General features: G+C 38.3%; 2 protein-coding genes across 5 annotated transcripts; one reads left to right on the forward strand and one right to left on the reverse strand.

Moving 5' to 3' along the window:
* The first annotated feature begins 1,515 nt into the window (after window positions 1-1,515).
* ndor1 (NADPH dependent diflavin oxidoreductase 1) lies at window positions 1,516-18,531 on the forward strand. The gene is made up of 15 exons (XM_058057572.1): window positions 1,516-1,663; window positions 2,105-2,244; window positions 2,334-2,411; window positions 3,566-3,663; window positions 3,748-3,846; window positions 5,834-5,935; window positions 6,021-6,224; window positions 11,783-11,910; window positions 12,105-12,316; window positions 14,037-14,144; window positions 14,214-14,328; window positions 14,415-14,561; window positions 14,637-14,755; window positions 17,773-17,867; window positions 17,953-18,531. The coding sequence occupies exons 2-15, from the start codon at window positions 2,110-2,112 to the stop codon at window positions 18,095-18,097; spliced, it is 1,785 nt and encodes a 594-aa protein (XP_057913555.1). The 5' UTR covers window positions 1,516-1,663; window positions 2,105-2,109; the 3' UTR covers window positions 18,098-18,531.
* On the reverse strand, window positions 18,314-21,883 carry ntmt1 (N-terminal Xaa-Pro-Lys N-methyltransferase 1). 4 transcript variants are annotated; one of them, XM_058057574.1, is made up of 4 exons: window positions 21,752-21,883; window positions 21,090-21,246; window positions 18,933-19,185; window positions 18,314-18,849 (listed from the first exon to the last, which is right to left on the reverse strand). In XM_058057574.1, exons 2-4 carry the CDS (start codon window positions 21,243-21,245, stop codon window positions 18,593-18,595), a joined length of 666 nt encoding a protein of 221 aa, XP_057913557.1. In that variant the 5' UTR covers window position 21,246; window positions 21,752-21,883; the 3' UTR covers window positions 18,314-18,592. The 4 variants fall into 4 exon arrangements, with proteins under 4 accessions (XP_057913557.1, XP_057913559.1, XP_057913556.1 ...); XM_058057576.1 differs by having other exon boundaries at window positions 18,933-19,213; XM_058057573.1 differs by having other exon boundaries at window positions 21,090-21,249; window positions 21,752-21,864.
* Window positions 21,884-23,378: the final 1,495 nt, after the last annotated feature.

A 23,378-nucleotide genomic window follows, 5' to 3' on the forward strand; every position in this document is an offset into this window, starting at 1 on the left:
GTGGTTTGCTCTGCAATTATTATACCTAAGGTTACAAGCATGTATCAGAATCAGAAATGGTTTATTGCCAGGTATGATCGAACACATACTAGGAATTTGTTTTGGTGAAGTAGGTGCAGACACATCTATTAAAAATGAAAATACAAAATATACAGAATAAACAGTATAAATGTATATCTGGGGTCTCAATTTACTTGGGGGCCACTGGAGCTAGGGTCTGGGCGAGACTTTTTTTCCCAAAAAAAACCCCAAAAACGCATTTATTAAAAAAGGAAAAATGTATAAACTTTGCTTTGGTTTCGATTTTCTACAAGAAAAGCTCTGATAAAACATTCCACTGTTCTCAAATATCTTACTTTTTATTTTTCTACACAAAATAAGATGAAAAATAAATAAACAAATCAAGAATAAATAAAATCAATCAATCATTAATAAATAAATAAATATAAAAATAATAATGGTGGGTAGACAAATGATTTTTTTCAGATTAAAATGAACAAAGCATTATTAGAGCCCTGTAGACATGACAAAACACGACTATAGTCACATTTATACTCTTTTTATTTACAACATATTGCGCAACTGCAGGGTCTTGAGACACATGCTAACTCGCAAACTAGAGAGCTAGCGACCTAAACGGTAGCCTTCAAGTTATTTCCTTTAAACTTAAATAGCCAAAAACGTACCACTTCCACACGGATAGGGAGGATAAATATTAACAGTTATTTAACCTTTAACATGAACATTTATCAAACGACACACATTAAGTATTATGTAATATAAATAAAGTCTATAGTGTGGTACATACATTGTTCACTCGGTTCACTGATATATTTGGTATAATAAAAAAATATCTAAATCATATTTGATTAAAATATATTTGCACAATACCAGAATTCACTTAATGTGTTTTAAACAAAGTATTTTATGTTTTATCATGAGGGACTATTTTCTTGTAAAGTAGCCAAAAGCCATACTTGTGTAAAAGTAAAGTTGGTAATACTTGTAAATACCTTCAGGTACCTTACATGTAAAAATACATGTCAATTAAATCGCAATCAAGCTGAACTTTTTAAGTGTTTATTATAGATAAGCCGTCTGACACATACGTAGACTATGGTGTGCTGCTGTTGTCTGTGTAATGTCAATATCACGTGACCGCAGGCCGGCCGGCCGTCACTTCCTGTTTACATAGCGTTACACAAAAAGACCCAATGAAACACCGCAGTCTTCTTCTTCCTCATTGGATTGATTGGTGCGCGGCATCATAGTACTCGTATCAGTCATTGGCTGCCGAAGCTAAACGAAAATTAACGAGTGGCGACGATGTTCGTCAGAAACGTATCGGAGTGGAAGTATATATGTACATTTTTGAAATATAGCAATGTTAAAGTAAAAAATGGGTCTCAACACAAACAGTAAAATATACACATTAGAAAAAATATACAATTTAAATCCCTCAAAGCAGAATACTGTACAACAGGTGTTGTTGGATTTTTTTCTGATCAGTGAACGCACCGGCAGTCCACAGGCCAATGACGTTGCGACATTTATGCCGTAAAGTGTGACGAACATATTCTTATGGAAGACCTCTGAGCGTGGCTGACAATTCATTTTCCTGCGTTTTAAGACGTCGTCGTCATTAATGACGGTGACGGGAACTGTAAGTGGTAATTTTGAATACTCGTATATATTAATGATACTAGTGATATAAAATAAATATGAACGTGCACCGGTATTCATACTGTTGCTAGCCTGCTAGTCGCTAGGCAGCTAGCACCAGTAAGAGTACTACAAGGATACTTCAGGCACAGTCAAGCATTGTATCATTGCATTGCCTTTACAAAAGGCTGTCTTACAGAATTTATAATGTATTGGGGCATAGCACAAGTAGTATATTATTAAATTCATGAAGTTTGGTGTTGTGGTTGGCTTTTGCTAAGCTAAGGATGTAGGTACAATACTTTGTTGTTGTCTGTTCTGGAAGGAACCACACAAGGAGTGTCAAAAGTTAGGGCAAGGGGCCACAAACGGCATTTTAGTGGCCAGCCGCATATTTGTGTAACCTAAACATAGTCATTATATTACTGTTTGTCTCTTTTAGGCATAATGTCAATCCCTGCTTTGCTCATCCTGTATGGGAGCCAGACGGGGACGGCCCAGGACACGGCACAGAGGATTGCCTGGCAGGCGCTGAGAAGACACATGCAAGTGCGTGTGTCATCTCTGGATGACTACAATGTGGTGGGTTTTTGTTTACAAATTTACACCAAGCGGGGGTTCGTCCTGTTTGTATTGATGGCATTGTGCATGTGTGTCTTCTTGTATAACAGGCCAACTTGATCACAGAGCCTCTGGTTGTTTTTGTCTGCTCAACCACTGGCCAAGGAGACCCTCCAGACAACATGAAGGTAAAATTCAGATGGAATGAGTCGCCATCTTTTCTGTCCGAGTCGGTTACTTCCTTCTTGCTGACTCATTGCTGCCCTCTCTGGAGAGGCTCAGTGTCGCTGAGCCCTCCTGCTACGTATTCTTATTCTCTAGCAGACTAGGTGCGTATGTGGTGCGTTGAGAAGCAGAGACACGGTACATTGTACCGTACCGAGTCGGAACGACGAGCTGCATTGACAGTCCCGTTATAATGTCTTTATGAGCACAGGCAAATCTATTTGTGGTGGTCCATGTTTTTGGAGTGTGGGAGGAAACCGGAGTACCCGGAGAAAACCCACGCATGCACGGGGAGAACGAGCCCTCCTGCTACGTCTTCTTATTCTCTAGCAGACTAGGTGTGTATGTGGTGTGTTGAGAAGCAGAGACACGGTACATTGTATCGTACTGAGTCGGAACGACAAGCTGCATTGGCAGACAGTCCCGTTATAATGTGTTTATGAGCCCAGGCAAATGTATTTGTGGTGGTCCGAATGTATTTGTGGCGAAATGAATGTACTCTGTCACGGTTTTTCAAACATATCCAGTATTCGTTAATAAATAATGCTGTTTTCTGGTTGAATACAGCCTTTCATTAGTAAAAAAAAAAAAATACGTGCACTTAAGCAGTTTTTTTTCCCCAAAGACACATTCAAATTGTGGATGTAGTACTTTACTCTGGCCACTAGGTGTCAGTAATTGTATGGTGAGACCAGCACTGGAACAACAGGGTTTTATTACGGATGTAGATTATCTCACGACACAAGCTAATAATAACAAGCTAAAACTCAACTGTGCAAACCCCGGCGTCACTTCCTGTTCGCCACACTGAACGCATTTACTGCAACACACACAAGCACAAGTTGTATTTATGTCTTATTTTGTATGATTATATCTACTGTATTGAGTAATACGAACATAAAAGTGGGTGTTATGTCAAGTTTGGAGGGCTCTAATAATGTTAAAAGTGGGTATTTAGTGGGTGGTAAACAGGTTTTTTTATGCTCTAAATACAAAAACACTCCATTTATGTGGACTTCCACTCTCTACTCGGATCGCCGCCCTAGTTACGTAGACCGAGGACCATCTGAAACGGTCATAATTCAGAGTTCAACCCTGCTCATGTTTCTCTCTATAGAATTTCTGGAGGTTCCTTTTTAAGAAAACTTTACCAGTCGGGTCTCTGTGTCGGCTGGACTGTGCCATACTGGGCCTGGGGGACTCGTCTTACCCAAAGTAAGTCTGGGCTGCTGTTTTTGTCCCCGAAGTGGAGTCGCACTCTCACTCTCTTAATGAAGCGTCTCCTGTCTTTGTTTGGAGGTTCAATTTTGTGGCTAAGAAGCTCCATAAGCGTCTGGTGCAGCTGGGCGCCACGGTGCTGATGCCCGTGGGCCTCGCTGATGACCAGCATGACCTGGGGTGAGTGTATTATGGGATGCTTTTGGGAATAATGAATACGACCAGAAGCATTTTCATTTTTTGTATTCTTTAATGTATTGTCATTCATTGCCACACATACCTTTAAACTAATAAAATTAAATAAGTGAAAAATGAATAAAATAAAACAAAAACAGGAACAAAAAGTAATTAAAAGCTAAAAATTGTATATTTTTATTCTTTAATGCATCATCATTTAATGCCACATATACTCAAGTAATAACAGTAATAACAGTAATAAAAATATTATATAAATTTATTATATATCATTTTTATTACTGTTATTACTGTCCAAAAGTACATGTGACATTAAATTATGATTAATTTAAATTTATATTTGGGATCTTTATTTTTATTTTGAATTGTAATCTTTATTTTGTCTATTTATTTATAATTATTTTAATTATTAAATATAGTATTATTATTTTTAAATCTTATTTATTACCTATTTAAAGTAAAACAAAAACAGGAAAAAACAGGAAAACATTTATTTAAATGATAGAAATTGTATATTTTTTATTCTTTAATGCATCATCATTTAATGCCACATATACTTAAGTAATAACAGTAATAAAAATATTATATAATCAAATAAATAAGAAATAAATAAGATTAAATAAATAATACTATGTAATTAAAAATAAATATACAAAATAAAGATTACAATTCAAAATAAAAATAAAGATTCCAAATATAAATTTAAATTACTCATAATTTAATGTCACATGTGCTTTCAGACAGTAATAAAATAATATATAATAAAATGCAAAGGTAATAAATACAATTTAAAATATAAAATAATGGAAAAAAAAGATTACAAAAAATATTCCATTAAATCCATTATATTTTAGCGCAGTTTCTTGGGTAATTAGTTAATGCCACATACTTTTTCCATCAAAGGCCACATTCTGAAAAAAAAAATTGTAAAAAAAAAAAATCCATTAAAGCCACTTGTTGCTAATGTAAAAAAAGGAAGCGAGGACGTGTGCCCTCCTGCTACATCTTCTTATTCTCTAGCAGACTAGGTGCGTATGTGGTGTGTTGAGAAGCAGAGACACGGTACATTCTACCGTACCGAGTCGGAACGACGAGCTGCATTGGCAGACAGTCCCGTTATAATGTGTTTATGAGCACATGCAAATCTAGTTGTTGTGGTCCATGTTTTTGGAATGTGGGAGGAAACCGGAGTACCCGGAGAAAACCCACGCATGCACGGGGGAGAACATGCAAACTCCACACAGAGATGGCAGAGGGTGGAATTGAACCCTGGTCTCCTAGCTGTGAGGTCTGCACTCGACCGCCATGCCGCTGCCATTTTTGTTTTGTTTTTTTTAAATAAAAAAAGTGTAATATTAGAGAAAATATCAAATGATAAAGTGGTCATTTTTGGAAAATGAGGGGGAAATATTAAATATTAAATATTATTAAATTATAAATATTATTATATTATTGTAAATATTAAACATTATTATAAATATTATTATAAACATTATTGAAAATATTATTATAAACATTATTATAAATATTATTATAAACATTATTATAAATATTATAAACATTATTATATTATTATTATTAAATTATTAAATTATTATTATTAAAATTATTAAAATTATTAAAATTATTAAAATTATTAAAATTATTAAAATTATTAAAATTATTAAAATTATTAAAATTATTAAAATTATTAAAATTATTAAAATTATTAAAATTATTAAAATTGTTAAAATTGTTAAAATTATTAAAATATTTGGCAAATAAGACAAAGGACAACAGCTAAAATGGAGAAAAAAGAGCTAATTGAAATATAGAGTATATAACTTCTTATTGCAAAATCATGGAAGAACATGACACACATTTGGCATTTATATTTGTAGAATCTATGCCAATGGCTTCTTATTGGCTATGACTGACTGCCCTCTTAGTCTTGATGCCAGTGAGTTACATAACAATTCTTTCTGTAAGTCAGGCCTGATGCTGTGATTGATGTGTGGCTGACATCCTTTTGGCAAAGCATAGCGACGCTGTACCCGGGCTTTGCCGATGTGATCCCACTTAGGGAAGATGAGCCGTGAGTATCCTTTTCCATTCATCACATCAAACCCGATCGTCTCTGTTGATTTTGCTGAATATGCGTCTGACTTATTTCTCACCAGACTTCCTCCCACATACACCTTTCATTTTCTGGAATCTGTGGAAGGACAGACGGAGGACTGTCCGAGGATTCCGTCACAACAGCCCGCTCCCTCCCGGTCGTGTCCGTTCTCCGCCAAGCTGCTGTCCAACAGGAGAGTAACTGACCCGCAGCACTTTCAAGATGTGAGGCACATTGACTTTGACATCACGGGATCCAACATACGGTACGTCCTCTTCAGTCGTTTTTGCTACGGATTTGGGAATTCTCTCCCAAGTTGGTCATTCATTCATTCATTTTGTACCGCTTATAGTCACAAGGGTTGCAGGGGTGCTGGAGCCTATCCCAGCTGTCTTTACCCTGGACTGGTGGCCAGCCAATCATAGGGCACATATAGACAAACAACCATTCACACTCACATTCATACCTATGGACAATTTGGAGTCGCCAATTAACCTAGCATGTTTTTGGAATGTGGGAGGAAACCGGAGTACCCGGAGAAAACCCGGAGATGGCCGAGGGTGGAATTGAACTCGGGTCTCCTAGCTGTGAGGCCTACGCGCCAACCACGTGTCGTCCATGCAGCCTGGTTTAAGTTACATTCATTCATTCATTTTCTACCGCTTATACTCATGAGGATCACGGGCGTGCTGGAGCCTATCCCAGCTGTCTTGGGGCGAGAGGCGGGGTACACTCTGGACTGGTGGCCAGCCAATCACAGGGCACATATAGACAAACAACCATTCAGAACATGCAAACTCCACACAGAGATGGCTGAGGGTGGAATTGAACTTGGGTGTCCTAGCTGTGAGGCAGGCGTGCTAGCCACTAGGGTCACCGTGCAGCCAGGCTAACGACCATTCATTCATTCATTTTCTACCACTTATTCTTTCGAGGGTCGCGGGGGTGCTGGAGCCTATCCCAGCTGTCTTTGGGCGAGAGGCAGGGCACACCCTGGACTGGTGGCCAGCCAATCACAGGGCACATATAGACAAACAACCATTCACACTCACATTCATACCTATGGACAATTTGGAGTCGCCAATTAACCTAGCATGTTTTTGGAATGTGGGAGGAAACCGGAGTACCCGGAGAAAACCCACGCATGGCCGAGGGTGGAATTGGGTCTTTTTGCTGTGAGGTCAGCGCGCGAACCCCAAGTTGGTCAACATTTGTAAATTGACAACTTGTGTCGTTAAGAATAAAAAAAACTAGCCGTCGGCACTAAGCTGGGGATGATGATAAATCAATGAAGGCAGGAAGAGTGTTGGTTTCAACACCTTGGCACAGTTCTTCCATAGAACAACGGCATTAACAGAGTGAGCCTTTTTTGTCAGTGATACAGTTTCTTTGTCTCGGTGGGTGGAGGTGGGTCCGCTAGGAAACACACAGAGTGCAGAAGAGTGTAATGTAGAAATGACATTGGCAGATTGTCATTGAGTTTTTGGTTTAATTTGACTTGAACATCCATGAAGTGATAATGGAATACATCCCATAAATTCATTCACAGTTCCACGTGTCCAAAAGCAGTAGGAAGAATCTGTTACTATTGCAATACATTAACATTTCCTGAAGTGTAAGGTGATGTCACCATATAGTGATTTTCCCCAACCATAATAATAATAATCATCGATGTAACCACAAAATAGTGATACATAATAACAAAATAAAGACTCTTCATCCCTGGATTTTGCCAACGTCAACTGCTTGTATTGTTTCATTTAGCAAGTGGAGATTGCTTTTATAGTTATTACCCCAAATATTTCTCTGGGTACTCTCCCACATTCCAAAAACATGCTAGGTTAATTAGCGACTCCAAATTGTCCATAGGTATGAATGTGAGTGTGAATGGTTGTTTGTCTATATGTGCCCTGTGATTGGCTGGCCACCAGTCCAGGGTGTACCCCGCCTCTCGCATGAAGACAGCTGGGATAGGCTCCAGCACCCCTGCGACCCTTGTGAGGATAAGCGGTAGAAAATTGATGAAAAACTAAAGCAATGCAACTTTACATCATTAAACAGGTGCCCGCAAGGCATGCTGCATAAACGTGAGATGAGATGTTACATATGCTTACTTACAAGGAGAATCAGACACATCATGAATGTTTTTTTTTTTTTTAATCACCCATGTGGGTGGCACAGCGTTCGAGTGGTTAGCACGCAGACCTCACAGCGAGGAGACATGAGTTCGATTCCACCCTCCGCCATCTCTGTGTGGAGTTCACGTGTTCTCGCCGTGCATGCGTGGGTTTTCTCCGGGTACTCCGGTTTCCTCCCACATTCCAAAAACATGCTAGGTTAATTAGCGACTCCAAATTGTCCATAGGTATGAATGTGAGTGTGAATGGTTGTTTGTCTATATGTGCCCTGTGATTGGCAGGCCACCAGTCCAGGGTGTACCCCGCCTCTCGCAGGAAGACAGCTGGGATAGGCTCCAGCACCCCTGCGACCCTTGTGAGGATAAGCGGTAAAAAATGGATGAAAAACTAAAGTAACGCAACTTTACATCATTAAACAGGTGCCCGCAAGGCATGCTGCGTAAACGTGAGATATTAGATTTGCTTACTTATAAGGAGAATCGAACACATCATGAATGTTTTTTTTGTTTTAAATCACCCATGCGGGTGGCACGGCGGTCAAGTGGTTAGCGCGCAGACCTCACAGCGAGGAGACGTGAGTTCGATTCCACCCTCCGCCATCTCTGTGTGGAATTTGCATGTTCTCCCCGTGCATGCGTGGGTTTTCTCCGGGGACTCCGGTTTCCTACCACATTCCAAAAACATGCTAGGTTAATTGTCCACAGGTATGAATGTGGGTGGGAATGGTTGTTTGTCCATATGTACCCCGCCTCTCGCCCGAAGACAGCTGGGATAGGCTCCAGCACCCCTGCGACCTTCGTGAGGATAAGCGGTAGAAAATGGATGAAAAACTAAAGTAACGCAACTTTACATCATTAAACAGGTGCCCGCAAGGCATGCTGCGTACTGCGGCAGAAACGTGATATATTAGATATGCTTACTTACAAGGAGAATCGGACACATCATGATTTTTTTTTTTTTTTTAATCACCCATGCATGTGATAAAACATGCACAACATGAAACAGCCAAGTCAATAACTTCATGTTCTGTTGTTAGATAAGCTTTAAAACCATAACGTTTGACTCAAACTAAACACACGTTTTGCATCATGGCCATTTACTTATTATACTCAATTATTAATTATGCAAATTAGACGATACTCTCTTGCATCCCGACATCACAGATACATGTCAGCCCCGTGAAAAATACTTGTGTAAAGTAGCAGTTACCATAGCAACCTCGCCACCCCCAATACTGTGTCTGGCGCTGTTTAGCATTGTGTCGAAGGCACCAAAGCAAGAGTTTGTAATTGTTTTAAATATGAAATTAAAATGTTACAAAACCCGTATTTTAGCAATTTAAAAAACCTGACAGTGAGCACGCATATTCTGTCGGAGAGTCACTGCACACATTATTAAAAATTCATTTTTTCATGAGTATTTTCATTTGTATACATGCTTGTTGGGTAGATTACTTCATCTTCAATTTTGTACAGGATTTATACATCACATCATTTCACATCAAGTATAATTGAAATACTTTCAAACTCATACACCGGAGCTATATAGAAGATTGAAAGTATATGGCAAAGGTGGGCAAAGTGCAGCCCGAGGGCCACATTGCGTATCTCCACGCAATACCCATGCAAAAAAAAAAACACCATATATTCCTGCCACAAGGCATGCTGGGCAGCCTGTGCTACTCTTTCTCCCAACATTTTGCCGCGTTTGTCCCATGTTTGCTACATTGCAAAATGTGTTGAGGAGGTTGCCAGATAAGTAAACAAGAAGGGGTTAACATATGCTAATGTTTCAATGCTGGACTACCCAGCATGTCTTGTGGGCATTTTGGGAACGACAGTTTTAAGTTACATGCTGTTTAGCACTAAGTTGTTGATTTATGTGATGCGTTAACTTGCTGTGTTTCCATTTTGTTGCACCGTGAGCAAGTATGTTGTTTTGCTGCATATAGGCGAGTTTGGCCACCCATAGTATATGGAAAACTAGTATACTTTAATGTCTACCTGAAGACAAACTGTAATTAAATATGTTTTTCTGCTCTAATCTGCTCTAACTTTATTTTTCTAATATTTTGGGTAGGGAAGTAAATCAGGTATTAATTCAAAAGTTATACTTTATCAGATTTTGCAAATTTATGTAACATTGCTATGTTTAGGTTACACAAATATGCGGCAGGCCTCTAAAGTGCCGTTGGTGGCCCCTTGTCCTAACTTTTGACACTCCTTGTGTGGTTCCTTCCAGAACAGACAACAACAAAGTATTGTACTTACATCCTTAGCTTAGCAAAAGCCAACCACAACACCAAACTTCATGAATTTAATAATATACTACTTGTGCTATGCCCCAATACATTATAAATTCTGTAAGACAGCCTTTTGTAAAGGCAATGCAATGATACAATGCTTGACTGTGCCTGAAGTATCCTTGTAGTACTCTTACTGGTGCTAGCTGCCTAGCGACTAGCAGGCTAGCAACAGTATGAATACCGGTGCACGTTCATATTTATTTTATATCACTATTATCATTAATATATACGAGTATTAAAAATTACCACTTACAGTTCCTGTCACCGTCATTAATCTGCACATACTCCGGTTTCCTCCCACATTCCAAAAACATGCTAGGTTAATTAGCGGCTCCAAATTGTCCATAGGTATAAATGTGAGTGTGAATGGTTGTTTGTCTATATGTGCCCTGTGATTGGCTGGCAACCACATCCCGTTAGTCAGACCTTTTCACACATGAACTAAATCACACACACACACACACACAAGTTCTAATTGTCATTTCTGGGCTGTACGTTGGTGGAGTGGTTATCACGCATGCCTCACAGCTTGGACACCCAAGTTCAATTCCACCCTCGGCCATCTCTGTGTGGAGTTTGCATGTTCTCGCCCGCCTCTCGCCCGAAGACAGCTGGGATAGGCTCCAGCACCCCCACAACCCTTATGAGGATAAGCAGTAGAAAATGAATGAATGAATGATTATTACTACTACTACTAGTGGTAGCAGTAGGCTAGTATTAGCCTGCTTATTGGCTTGCTTATTTTCCTGCTTTTGCCCTATTACAAAAAATTGTCAGATTTTTGTCAGATTTTTTTTGTAAAAAAAAAAAAATCAATAAAAATGTAAAAAAATCAATTAAAAAATATCAAATTATTTAGGGGGGCTTAAGAATATTTTAGGCCTCTAAAATAGGCCTAATGGTACCACTGGCCCTTAGAAGTAAAAAAAAAAACATGCTAGGTTAATTAGCGACTCCAAATTGTCCATAGGTATGAATGTGAGTGTGAATGGTTGTTTGTCTATATGTGCCCTGTGATTGGCTGGCCACCAGTCCAGGGTGTACCCCGCCTCTCGCCCGAAGACAGCTGGGATAGGCTCCAGCACCCCTGCGACCCTCGTGAGGATAAGTGGTAGAAAATGAATGAATGAATGAGTACAGTAGAGTAGTCTATAGTAGTAGTAGTAGTAGTAGTAGTAGTAGTACAGTAGTATATTAGTAGTAGTCTATCTGTGCAGTGTTGGACAAAGTTACCTACATGGTGCGTTGAAGGACCGTGGGATTATATAACATTATATAATTTTTCTGGAATGAACATTTCACTATGTGCCATCTGAATATGATGCGTTCTTTTACACATTTGAAGATACTTCCGTGACTCAAAGCAGCATTTTTGTGTAGTTTCACTGCAGGCGACGTGGTGATGATGCGTCCTCGCAACGCACCGGAGGATGTCGAGCAATTCTGTCAATTGTTGAGATTAGATCCAGACGCCAGATTCACTCTTGCGGCCAGCCCGGGCTCTACAGGTTGGTGTCTTCTTCCACTCTAATCATCTACTCATCGGTATCGATGGCGGTCATGGCTTAGTTAGTTCATTTCAGATATGCGGAATCACATATCACATTGACGTTACAATAATTGTATTTATAATACATACTCCTATAATAAAACTCCTCTATAGCAATAACCTTAGAAGTATGAACCCGTCGTGTGTGTCCAGTCCCCGGCAGGCTGGCCCCCTCCTGCACCGTACGCTACCTGGTGGAGAGCTACCTGGACATTGGGGCCGTGCCCCGACGCTCCTTCTTCGAGCTGCTCTCCACCTTCTCCACCAACGAGCTGGAGCACGACAAGCTGGTGGAGTTCAGCTCAGCGGAAGGCCAGGAGGAGCTGCACAGCTACTGCAACCGACCACGGCGCACTGCGCTGGAGGTGTGGGCTCAGGGTTCAAAGTTCATCCTTCTAATAATAGATCATAGCCATTACAATTATAATAGTCACACGCTGTTGTACTTAACACTTTAAAATTGTTCAAATTTGTAAGTGAAACTCCGTTTCCCAACAAAAGTAGTTAAAACTCAACTCTGAACCCCCGACGTCACTTCCTGTCTGCGCCCCACTCAGCTCACCCTTCCTGTAAATCACATTTACAAGTCGTATTTATGTCTTATTTTTAAATGTGCCCTGCGATTGACTGGCACCAGTCCAGGGTGTACCCCGCCTCTCGCCCAAAGTCAGCTGGGATAGGCTCCAGCACCCCCACAACTCCAGTGAGAATTAAGCGGCATAGACAATGAATGTCTTATTTTCTCTTGTGTCTACACCAGGGGTCTCAAACTCAATTTACCTGGGGGCCACTGGAGCTAGGGTCTGGGCAAGGCTGGGCCGCATCAGGTTTCCCCCCCCCAAAAAAACAAAAAAAAACCACATTTATTAAAAACAGAAACTTTTTCAGTTCTTTGGTTCCGATTTTCTACAATAAAAGCTCTGATAAAACATTCCACTGTTTTCAAATATTTAAATTTTTATTTTTCTGCACAAAATAAGATGAAAAATAAATAAACAAATCAAGAATAAAGAAAATCAATCAATCAGTAATAAATAAATAAATATAATAATAATAAAAACTTAAGAAACCACATATAGTTGGTGGGTAGACAAATGATTTTTTTCAGATTAAAATGAACAAAGCATTATTAGAGCCCTGTAGACATGACAAAACACGACTATAGTCACATTTATACTCTTTTTATTTACAACATATTGCGCAACTGCAGGGTCTTGAGACACATGCTAACTCGCAAACTAGAGAGCTAGCGACCTAAACGGTAGCCTTCGAGTTATTTCCTTTCAACTTAAATAGCCAAAAACGTACCACTTCCACACGAATAGGGAGGATAACTATTAACAGTTATTTAACCTTTAACATGAACATTAATCAAACGTAATCATTTTTTCTGGGTACATGATACCATACAGCATCCATATCAAACTTGCTCGGGCCGCACTAACATTAAACTTTCATATCAAGGCGGGGGCCTCAAACTAGTGTCCTGCGCGCCACATTTGGCCCGTGGGTCGCGTGTTTGAGACCCCTGGTCTACACAATCCAAGTGTAAAGGTGACTATAGGGGTGTTATTTCATGTGTACAGAGTTCTAATAATGTTTAAAAAAATCATATTTGGAAGGTCGTAAACAGGTTTTCTATGTGCTAACTATGTGCTAACTATGTGCTAACTATGAAAACTGGAGAAAGTCATTACTCAATAGAATAGTCAAGGTGACTCACACATAAGAACACTAAACTCTTCACACAGCAACACTCAAAATATATACCTAATAAATATACAAACATACCAATACGAGTTTAAAATGAAAAAAAAACAAAACATATTAATGTTTTCCCACAAAGCATTTATTTAAACAAGGCATTTCATGGAAGGACAAGCAGCATAGAAAATGGAAATATGGTGCTGCAATGCTGCCTCTGTCCACCAAAAGGAGCCAAGAGGGAGGCTGATGTCAAGTGCAGCACCCCTGAGTTTTATTTTAAACTTGCATTGTTATGTATTATTGTCAACATTATTTCAGGGGATTTTCCTCACTTTCTGGAGCAGCTTTTGATTTACGCGAATATTTTTTTTTCTGCAGGTGTTGGCCGACTTCCCCCACACAACTGCACAGCTCAGAGTAGACTACCTGCTGGATCTTTTCCCTGAGATCCAACCACGCTCCTTTTCCATCGCGTCCTCTCTTCAGGTAGTTCACCTTAATACTTCGAAAATATACACATTCTTTACGCCGATGTCTGGAACCCCCCCACAACAGGCTCACCCTAACAGGCTCCAGGTTCTAGTAGCTGTGGTCCGATATAAAACCAAAATGTTTCAACCACGAAGGGGTCTCTGCTCCACCTGGTTAGCCTCCCTCGACCCCACAAAAGGTCGTTCCCGTCTTTAACTCCGAAATACACTCATCACTTATTGGATATCTCAGAACATGAAAATATTCAAATTGTTCACTTTTCAGGAGATGTTTATGTACCTCTCTGGGTGAAGAAGGGAAGTCTAAAGTTTCCCAGGGACAAGGACACCCCCGTGATCATGGTGGGACCGGGAACAGGAGTGGCGCCCTTCCGGTCAGCTTTACAAGAGAGGACCGCCGAGGATAAGAATGGTGAGTACTTTGACCTCTGCACATGGATCTGTCCCTGAATGTGTCATGCAGACCCCCGCCCACCACTGTCCCCAGCCAACGTCCTCTTCTTTGGCTGTCGATCCGAGTCCAAAGACTTCTACTTCAGGAACGAGTGGGAGGAGATGATGGGAGTTGGACAGCTGATGCTCTTCTCTGCCTTCTCCAGAGACCAGGTCATACCATCACTCAATACATTTTTTTTTACTTTATTGAACCTCACAGATGAACAATATACACCAGTCATAACCAAGCAAATTTCACTTTTAAGATTTTAAGTTGAAAAAATGGCGTCTTACTATCCCGGGATAGCCATAGCCTCTGATATGCACACCAGACTTGTGGCTTGAGAGCAATTCTGGAGGCAGACTTGCAGTTCGCCGAGTCTAGGCACATTTATTTAGCTTGGCAGAGAAACTTATGGATAACACTAAAAATAAAAAAAAATAATAAATTGGGAAAAAAAAGAATGACTTGACTTCCCAAAACAACAACAAGAAAAAAAGTATTCGCTCACATCACTGAAATCCAATACTGCAGCCACCTCCCATACACCCCCAGCTGCCCCAATCTGCCCAGAATGTCCCACTTTCATCCATGGGTGAGTCTACAAAACACATCTAATCATGAAACTCTTAAAACTGGATTTCAACACCATCATCTGATGCGACCCCACTGCTACTACTAATCTAAAATCATAAAACATTATGATTTAACATACACATATTTCCTTACCCGAACCCAACATTAAATACCCATCCAACCTTACATCCCCCTCCCCTGTCCCAAGTACATGGTACGGTCTGATGATGTCACTAATGACATCACTAAACCTATAAACCCCAAGACTCATGGTGCCTACTCTCCAAATATTCCTGCAGGTGACTCCCCAGGTAAGACAAACTCTGTACACCTGTTCGACTCCCAATTTAATCTGGATTAACACAGCACTATTAGCAGTGACATAACTCCACAAACAATGACATCCTGAATGACGAGTTCTAACTCATTCACTTTGTCACAAGAGCTCTTCCAGCACACACAACAGGCCTCCTCAGCAACAATTCACCCAGCCCCTTTTACCCGTGAAGGGCCAACCATAATTCCCCAATGAGAGGGTGAGGCAATTTGTCTAAAACAGGGGTCTCAAACTCAATTTACTTGGGGGCCACTGGAGCTAGGTTCTGGGCAAGGCTGGGCCGCATCAGGTTTTAAACTTTTTCAGTGCTTTGGTTCCGATTTTCTACAATAAAAGCTCTGATAAAACATCCCACTGTTCTCAAATATCTTACTTTTTATTTTTCTGCACAAATTAAGATGAAAAATAAATAAATCAAGAATAAAGAAAATCAATCAGTAATAAATAAATATAATAATAATAATAAAAACTTAAGAAACCACATATAGTTGGTGGGTAGACAAATGATTTTTTTCAGATTAAAATGAACAAAGCATTATTAGAGCCCTGTAGACATGACAAAACACGACTATAGTCACATTTATACTCTTTTTATTTACAACATATTGCGCAACTGCAGGGTCTCGAGACACATGCTAACTCGCAAACTAGAGAGCTAGCCACCTAAACGGTAGCCTTCAAGTTATTTCCTTTCAACTTAAATAGCCAAAAACTTACCACTTCCACACGGATAGGGAGGATAACTATTAACAGTTATTTAACCTTTAACATGAACATTAATCAAACTTAATCATTTTTTCTGGGTACATGATACCATACAGCATCCATATCAAACTTGCGCGGGCCGCACTAACATTAAACTTTCATATCAAGGCGGGGGCCTCAAACTAGTGTCGTGCGGGCCAGATGTGTTTGAGACCCCTGGTCTAAAAGTTACCATATTTACACTTACCCACAACACCCTTCTTTTATGTTACAAAAGCCTTTCAATATTACCACACTTAAGTTTCACTTCCTGTATACATTTTAAGCACTAGATTGTAGATTTTAACTACATTTACCCAACAACTACCCAGTTAATCCCCGCCCCTACTCCAGGTGACACTTGGGAGAGTCCAATCAAGGTGGGCGCGCCTCCATGCTTGTGCCCCGACCAATCACCTCAAAGAAAGGAGAAACTGATGAGAAATCAGGAACAAAACCAATGACTTCTAAATGAAAAACTAACTAAAGTGGCAATGAAACAACCTAAATGGCAAACAAATGTAATTAAAGTGCTAACCAGAATGTCTATATGTAAATAACAAAATATATACACAAATAGAAAACATGACAGTGTGTAGGTGGGGCAGTGAGGGAGGATTCAAAGGGTCAATTAGCTTACCAAACACATTTTGTGTTCCAATTAGTGCTAAAGATACTAAAATCAATAAAACAACAAGTTTATGTACCCGCCTACTTTTGTTTAAATAATTTATCGCACACTTTCTGTAAATAAACTTCATTTCCCTTCTCATCCATCTGTGTTAAATATGATATACAGTAAACCTCGGATATATCGGATTCAATTGTTCCCACTGGTTTTGTCCGATATAAGCGAAATCCGTTATATGCGTATACCGGAAAATGTCCGTTTTACGCATATATCGGATTTATATCCGGTATATGCGTAAATCGGATTTTATCCGTTATAAAAAGGCACTTCCTTGACTATGTTTCCAATGTACCTGGACGCGCAGGCAACGCTGCAAACGCTGCAAATGACGTCGTGTAGCGGCCTGTCACGATTCGGCGAATCGGAGCGCCACGATGCGGCCATCCGATATATGCGAGGGAAATTTAATGGAAATGCATTGGAACGGGACTGGAGATTTTGTCCGAAATAGGTGAAATCCGTTATAAAAAATCCGATATATGCAATGAATTTTTATTGGAAATGCATTACAGAAAAATCGGTTCTTTTTTATCTGTCCGTTGTGAGCGAATTTCCGATATATCCGAGTCCGATATATCCGAGGTTTACTGTATAATTTTTCTGGAATGAACATTTCACTATGTGCCATCTGAATATGATGCGTTCTTTTACACATTTGAAGATACTTCCATGACTCAAAGCAGCATTTTTGTGTAGTTTCAGTGCAGGGGTTTACTGTATTTAACTGGAATGGCTGATCCCAACAACCAATGATCTGGGGTGTCCAAACTTTATATACATGTGTACATATACACACAATATATTACATATTGTAAATCTATTTTTGTAACTGATCCCAGGAAGAAAAGGTGTACGTCCAACATCGTGTGAGGGAGAAGGCCGCACTCCTTTGGGACCTTGTTGCCAATAAAGGAGCCTACTTTTACATAGCAGGGTGAGTTCTCCGCAAACCCGTGGAGTTCCATATCATTTAACGCTGACTGGTACTTTAATAAAATTTAAAATTTTACATTATGCAGAAATGCTAAACAGATGCCAACCGCCGTGTGTGACGCGCTGAAGGCTGCTTTCGAGCAGGAAGGAGGGAAGTCCACTGATGACGCCGAGCAGATGCTTACGGCCATGGAGACGTGCGGACGATTCCAGGCGGAGACCTGGTCCTGATCGGGTGTCATCAAAACCAAGAGTACACATTCCGTGATTGGATGCAGGAGAATATGTAAAGTCATCACGTGTATGCACTGTAAAGATTTGAAGGCTTTAAAAGGAGCATTTCAAATCTGAAATGTAGTAGTAAACAACCGTACGACAGCATCATGAGGGTGAACTTCCTGTTTACTTACGTTACTTACGTAACGTTATGGCACAGCAGAGACAAGAGACTCCTAGTGTGCTTTTTATTGAGCTAATAGCACCTTCTTGAAAAACATTCAGCACTGTCTAAAATGCACAAGGTGACATTCAAAAGCAGCGGCTACAAACAGGAAGTTGAATTATAAAAGTCCTCTCATCAGGACCAGTTCTTTTGTAAAAAAAAAAACAAAAAAAAAAACCTGTAAATGTGTTGAAAATAAATACGGTCAGATGAGCCAACTTAACGATGCAGCATGCAAACCGTGACGGTTTGACTCCAAACGTCCTATAAAACATCAGGAAGTCTCATCGCAGGGCCAGGGTGTGGACGTGGTAGATCTCCTTGGGGAAGTTGACCTGTTGTTCCTCGTAGATGATGCTCAGGCCCGCCCTGACCACCAGACTGCGAACTATCTCCAGGTCTCGACACACGCTGCTGTCCACCTCGTCCGGGACCACGCCCTCGTACGACACGTTGTCCTTGATGACGATGAGGCCGTTGGGCCGCAAGGCTTTGTGGCAGCGCCGCAGGAACTCCACTAGGTGGTTGTCAGTCAGGTGACCTTGAAGGACATGGAGATAATACTTTGTCTCGATACAATCTTATTAATAATACATGTACATACATGTGTGATGCAGGACTCACCAATGACCCACTGTATCCAGATGACGTCGTAGCGTCCGCTCTCCGGTACGAAGTCCTGCAGGCCCTGACAGAAGTAGCCGCCCACTCTCTTGCCGTCGTCTCCCAGGTACGTCTTGGCTTTGTCGAGGAACTCCTGGGTCACGTCCACCAGGTCCACCGTCTTGAAGAGAGGCAGCAGCAAACGTTTGGAGATCCGGCCGATGCCGGCGCCGCAGTCGAGAGCGCAACCCGGATTCGTCTTTCCTTCGCCTTCCTGCAGCAGCGACAAGCACCGACTTGAGCTGCGACACAAACAATTGGAATCTCTTCCGTGTTTGACTAAACCACACAATACTCAGAAAACGTGTCCCCTAAAGTCTACATAATATAAACATGATTAATCACAGTCGATTAATCGTTCAGTCATAACACAAAAAATATATGCATTTATATCCACTTTAGTCTGGACATACAATACTGTATACACGTTAATATACACATACAAAAAAGGAGCATATTAAAATGGCATAAAAACTGTTCTCGCCCGAAGACAGCTGGGATAGGCTCCAGCATCCCCTGCGACCCTTGTGAGGATAAGCGCTACAAAATGAATGAATGAAAACTGTTACAAAATGAATGTATAAAATATTACACATTATTATTATATAATTATTTTAAAAAATATTAAAATTACATTAAGAAACTTTAAATGACATAACTTTAAACATGTATAAAATACTATACATTATATAAATAAAAATTAACCATTTAAATTATATAAAAAATATAAAAATTTGATAAAACTGTTACAAAATGATTTAATCAAATATTATACATAAAAATACTAAACATTTTATTTTAAAAAGATTAAAATTCCATTAAGAATATCAAAATGACAATAAAAACTTACAAAATTAATGTTTAAAATACTATACATTATATAAATAAATATAAAAAAATTAAAATTATATTATTACATAACATACAAAATTAATAAAATACTATTCATTATATAAATAAAGATATTAAAAATGAAAATTCTATTAAAAATATTAATGACAATAAAAACATACAAAATGATGTATAAAATTATATACATTATATAAATACAAATATATAAATTAAAATTATTAAAAATATTAGAATTACATAAAAACGTACAAAATTAATAGAATACTATTCATTTTATAAATAAAGATATTAAATGAAAATTCTATTTAAAATATTAATGACAAAAAAACACACAAAATGCTGTATAAAATACTATACATTGTATAAATACAAATGTAAAAAAATTTAAATTACATAAAAACGTACAAACTTAATAATACTATTCATTATATAAAGATATTAAACATGAAAATTATATTTAAAATAATTACATTAAAAACATACAAAATGTATGAAATACTATACATTATATAAATACAAATATAAAAAAATTACAATTATATTACAAATATTAAAATTACATAAAACCGTACAAAATTATTAATACTATTAATTATATAAACAGATTAAAAATGAAAATTATATTTAAAATATTAATGACATAATAAAAACATACAAAATGATGTATAAAATACTATACATTATATAAATAAAAATATAAAAAAATAAAATATTAAAATTACATTAAGAATATTAAAATTACATAAAAACTATCACAAAATGAATGTATAATAGTATGCATAAAAATATTTAAACTACATTAAGAAAATATTTACTTGCATAAATATGTTCATTGGATCAATTACATTTTTAATGTATTTGCATTTATATAAATAAATTGGGGAGACACAGATAGCATGTTGCAACCAAACGCCATTTGGTCATCATCGCCTGCTGCGCCATGATGATGATGATGTTACAAAATTTCCTAAAAATCAAATGTATACTCTATAATTATAAAAAGTTATGACAATTAATGTTAAAAAGAAGACACTTTATTTATATTATGTTAACGGTTAACGGTATTACTTAACGGTTCTTATATGCATGTTTGCCCCTGTGGCCAGACTTGAGGGTATAATATTATATAAGCTTTTATAGACGGAATATGGAAAATGTTTGGATGTAATGGATTACCGTAATGGATTATGGTGAAAAAGAATGTCAATCACGATGATTAGTAAACAAAAGTGGATTGGACGTCAATGTGCTGTAATATGTTCTTACGCCGAGGAACTTGCGAAGGAAGGCTTTGGAACCATTGATGTCGATGCTGGAGATGCTGCCGTAGCCTCCCAGCATGCCGTCCACTGTAGGGGGAACCTCCTTCCAGTAGCCCTCGGCATTGGAGTAGAAGCCTGGCTCTCCTGATATGTCCCCCATCCTGCTGGAACACAACAAAGACAGGATTCACATCCCATTTCTTCACTACAGGTGAAAATGGCAATCACAGGTAGCAAACCTTTTAACCCCCTCCCCCCAGTTCCCCCATGTTGCAAATAGCCTCCTCCACACTTTGGACATGTGTGATTTAAAGAGACAGGTGCACACTATGCTAGGCTATGCTATGTTATGTTATACTAATAAGCACACATACCAATTGATGAAAAAAACACACGTGACCGAACCTGCACAGTTTAAAAACAAAAATAAAAAACAATGATGAATATAAAGTGACGGTATAAGAAACATTCATTAGTAAACACACTTAATGACTAGTATAACTAGTTACGCTGAGTGAGTGCTGACACACCGTCAATGATGAAACAGCAACCTAGCTAGTTTGGCGATTACTAGTTACCTAGTTAAAGTGCTTCCATAAAACCATTCGATAAGCCATTTTAATAATATACTTACGGCAACACAAATGAAATTTAGCCGCTACTTACCTCTTTCAGCTCCAAGCCCTTAGCCCTTTTTAAGCCACGTTCAACCGTCCCGGTGTCTATTTAGGAGCATAGCTGACATGTGTGCATGACGTCATTTCCTTATTTGGTTCCTGTTCAACCATGGGGTACGCTCGCCCCCTTTTGGCTAAATGTAGTTACTGCACCATTCCAATGGACTTCACCTTGGTATGACATTTAATAATAAACAAGACTAATTATTTGCAAAATTATGAAAAGTAACTACATTTACTAAACTACGTAAATGTTATTATGCATCCAAAATGTTTTATTTGTAAACATTGTCAAAAAATGACATTGGAAACTACTGTTCTGCACCCTCATCATTGAGATGCACCTGGTCGCTATATTATAATACGAATTAAAAATTACAATAAAATTACAAATAAATAGATAGAAACAAATAACTTATAAAATAAAATAACTTATATATAAAATAATATTTTTTATAGAATAATATTACATACATGTAATATATTTACATACAAACCCATTATCTAACTGGGCAAAAAAAAGGAAAATAGTTGTTCATACTACAAAAACACGGTGATTTTCAGATTGTGGATATGCAGTTAACTTCTATTAATGTGTATATTTATTGATTTATTTTATGAAGTACACTTTTGCATAATGTAATCATAGTATGATGATTAAAAAAGGGGTTTCCCAGAGGTCGGCAATCGACTGACTTTCACGTTCAATTTCACTTTCTGTAACCTACTAGAGATTACAAAATATGACAAAAAAAACCTTTTGGCACAACATTAACAATATTTATATGACATAACATAAAGTGAAAAATTGTGGGCTGTGTCTAGGATGGAATGCTTCTGTGAGTACAGTACAAAAAGAATACAGTACTGTGTACACTATGTACTAGTCCCTGAGTTTGCAGGCGCTTGCCTCAAATCCATTGCTGTCATCGCCAATCCATTATGGTTATTAATAATATATTAATCAATAAATCATCGCCTTTTTGTGTTTGGATCCAGACAATTTTTAAGCAAACCTTTTTGTATTTTTGCCTAATTCAACAATTCTCAAGCATTGAAATGACTGAATGAGGTCAAATCCAAATACGGGCAGATATAATGATATGTAGTATTCCACACTAGCCACTAGATGTCAGTAATGTTATATTACTGACAACATCTACACTGCAGGAAGAAATGTACGGAACAGGAAGTAAATAACAAGGAACTCTAAACATTATGTCGTAAATTTCCTCTTATTATCTTTACTATTATTACTATGTCTACTTCTATATATAAATAAATAATTCATTTACCATAATAAATGAGGGATTACTGTATATTTACAATATATTAGTATATACTTCAGACACCACTGGTCATGCACGACAGGAAGCTGCGTAGCTAGCGGCCTGCCACAAATACATTTGGCCTGCCACAGATAAATTTGGGTACCTGTTACAGAGTTCATTTGTAGTTCTATGCACATTTGTTTTGCTTTTCATGCTTTTTGCTCACTTTTTGTCTCCCCACTCGTCACTAAAAATGACATGCACATGCCAATTATATATATATATATATATATATATATATAAATAATACAAAATATACAATATATTTATGTATAAAATATATAT

Source organism: Doryrhamphus excisus, chromosome 19 (genome assembly GCF_030265055.1).
Source record: "Doryrhamphus excisus isolate RoL2022-K1 chromosome 19, RoL_Dexc_1.0, whole genome shotgun sequence".
In the NCBI taxonomy this organism is placed as follows: domain Eukaryota; kingdom Metazoa; phylum Chordata; class Actinopteri; order Syngnathiformes; family Syngnathidae; genus Doryrhamphus; species Doryrhamphus excisus.

Coding starts and splice junctions, on each gene's coding strand:
- ntmt1 (XM_058057574.1), bottom strand. CDS start 21,245: ATGGGGGACATATCAGGAGAGCCAGGCTTCTACTCCAATGCCGAGGGC. Junction 19,186..21,089: donor TCCTTCGCAAGTTCCTCGGC/GTAAGAACATAT, acceptor TCGCTGCTGCAG/GAAGGCGAAGGAAAGACGAA. Junction 18,850..18,932: donor CTGGATACAGTGGGTCATTG/GTGAGTCCTGCA, acceptor ATGTCCTTCAAG/GTCACCTGACTGACAACCAC.
- ndor1 (XM_058057572.1), top strand. CDS start 2,110: ATGTCAATCCCTGCTTTGCTCATCCTGTATGGGAGCCAGACGGGGACG. Junction 2,412..3,565: donor ACCCTCCAGACAACATGAAG/GTAAAATTCAGA, acceptor TTCTCTCTATAG/AATTTCTGGAGGTTCCTTTT. Junction 14,756..17,772: donor CTGCCTTCTCCAGAGACCAG/GTCATACCATCA, acceptor AACTGATCCCAG/GAAGAAAAGGTGTACGTCCA.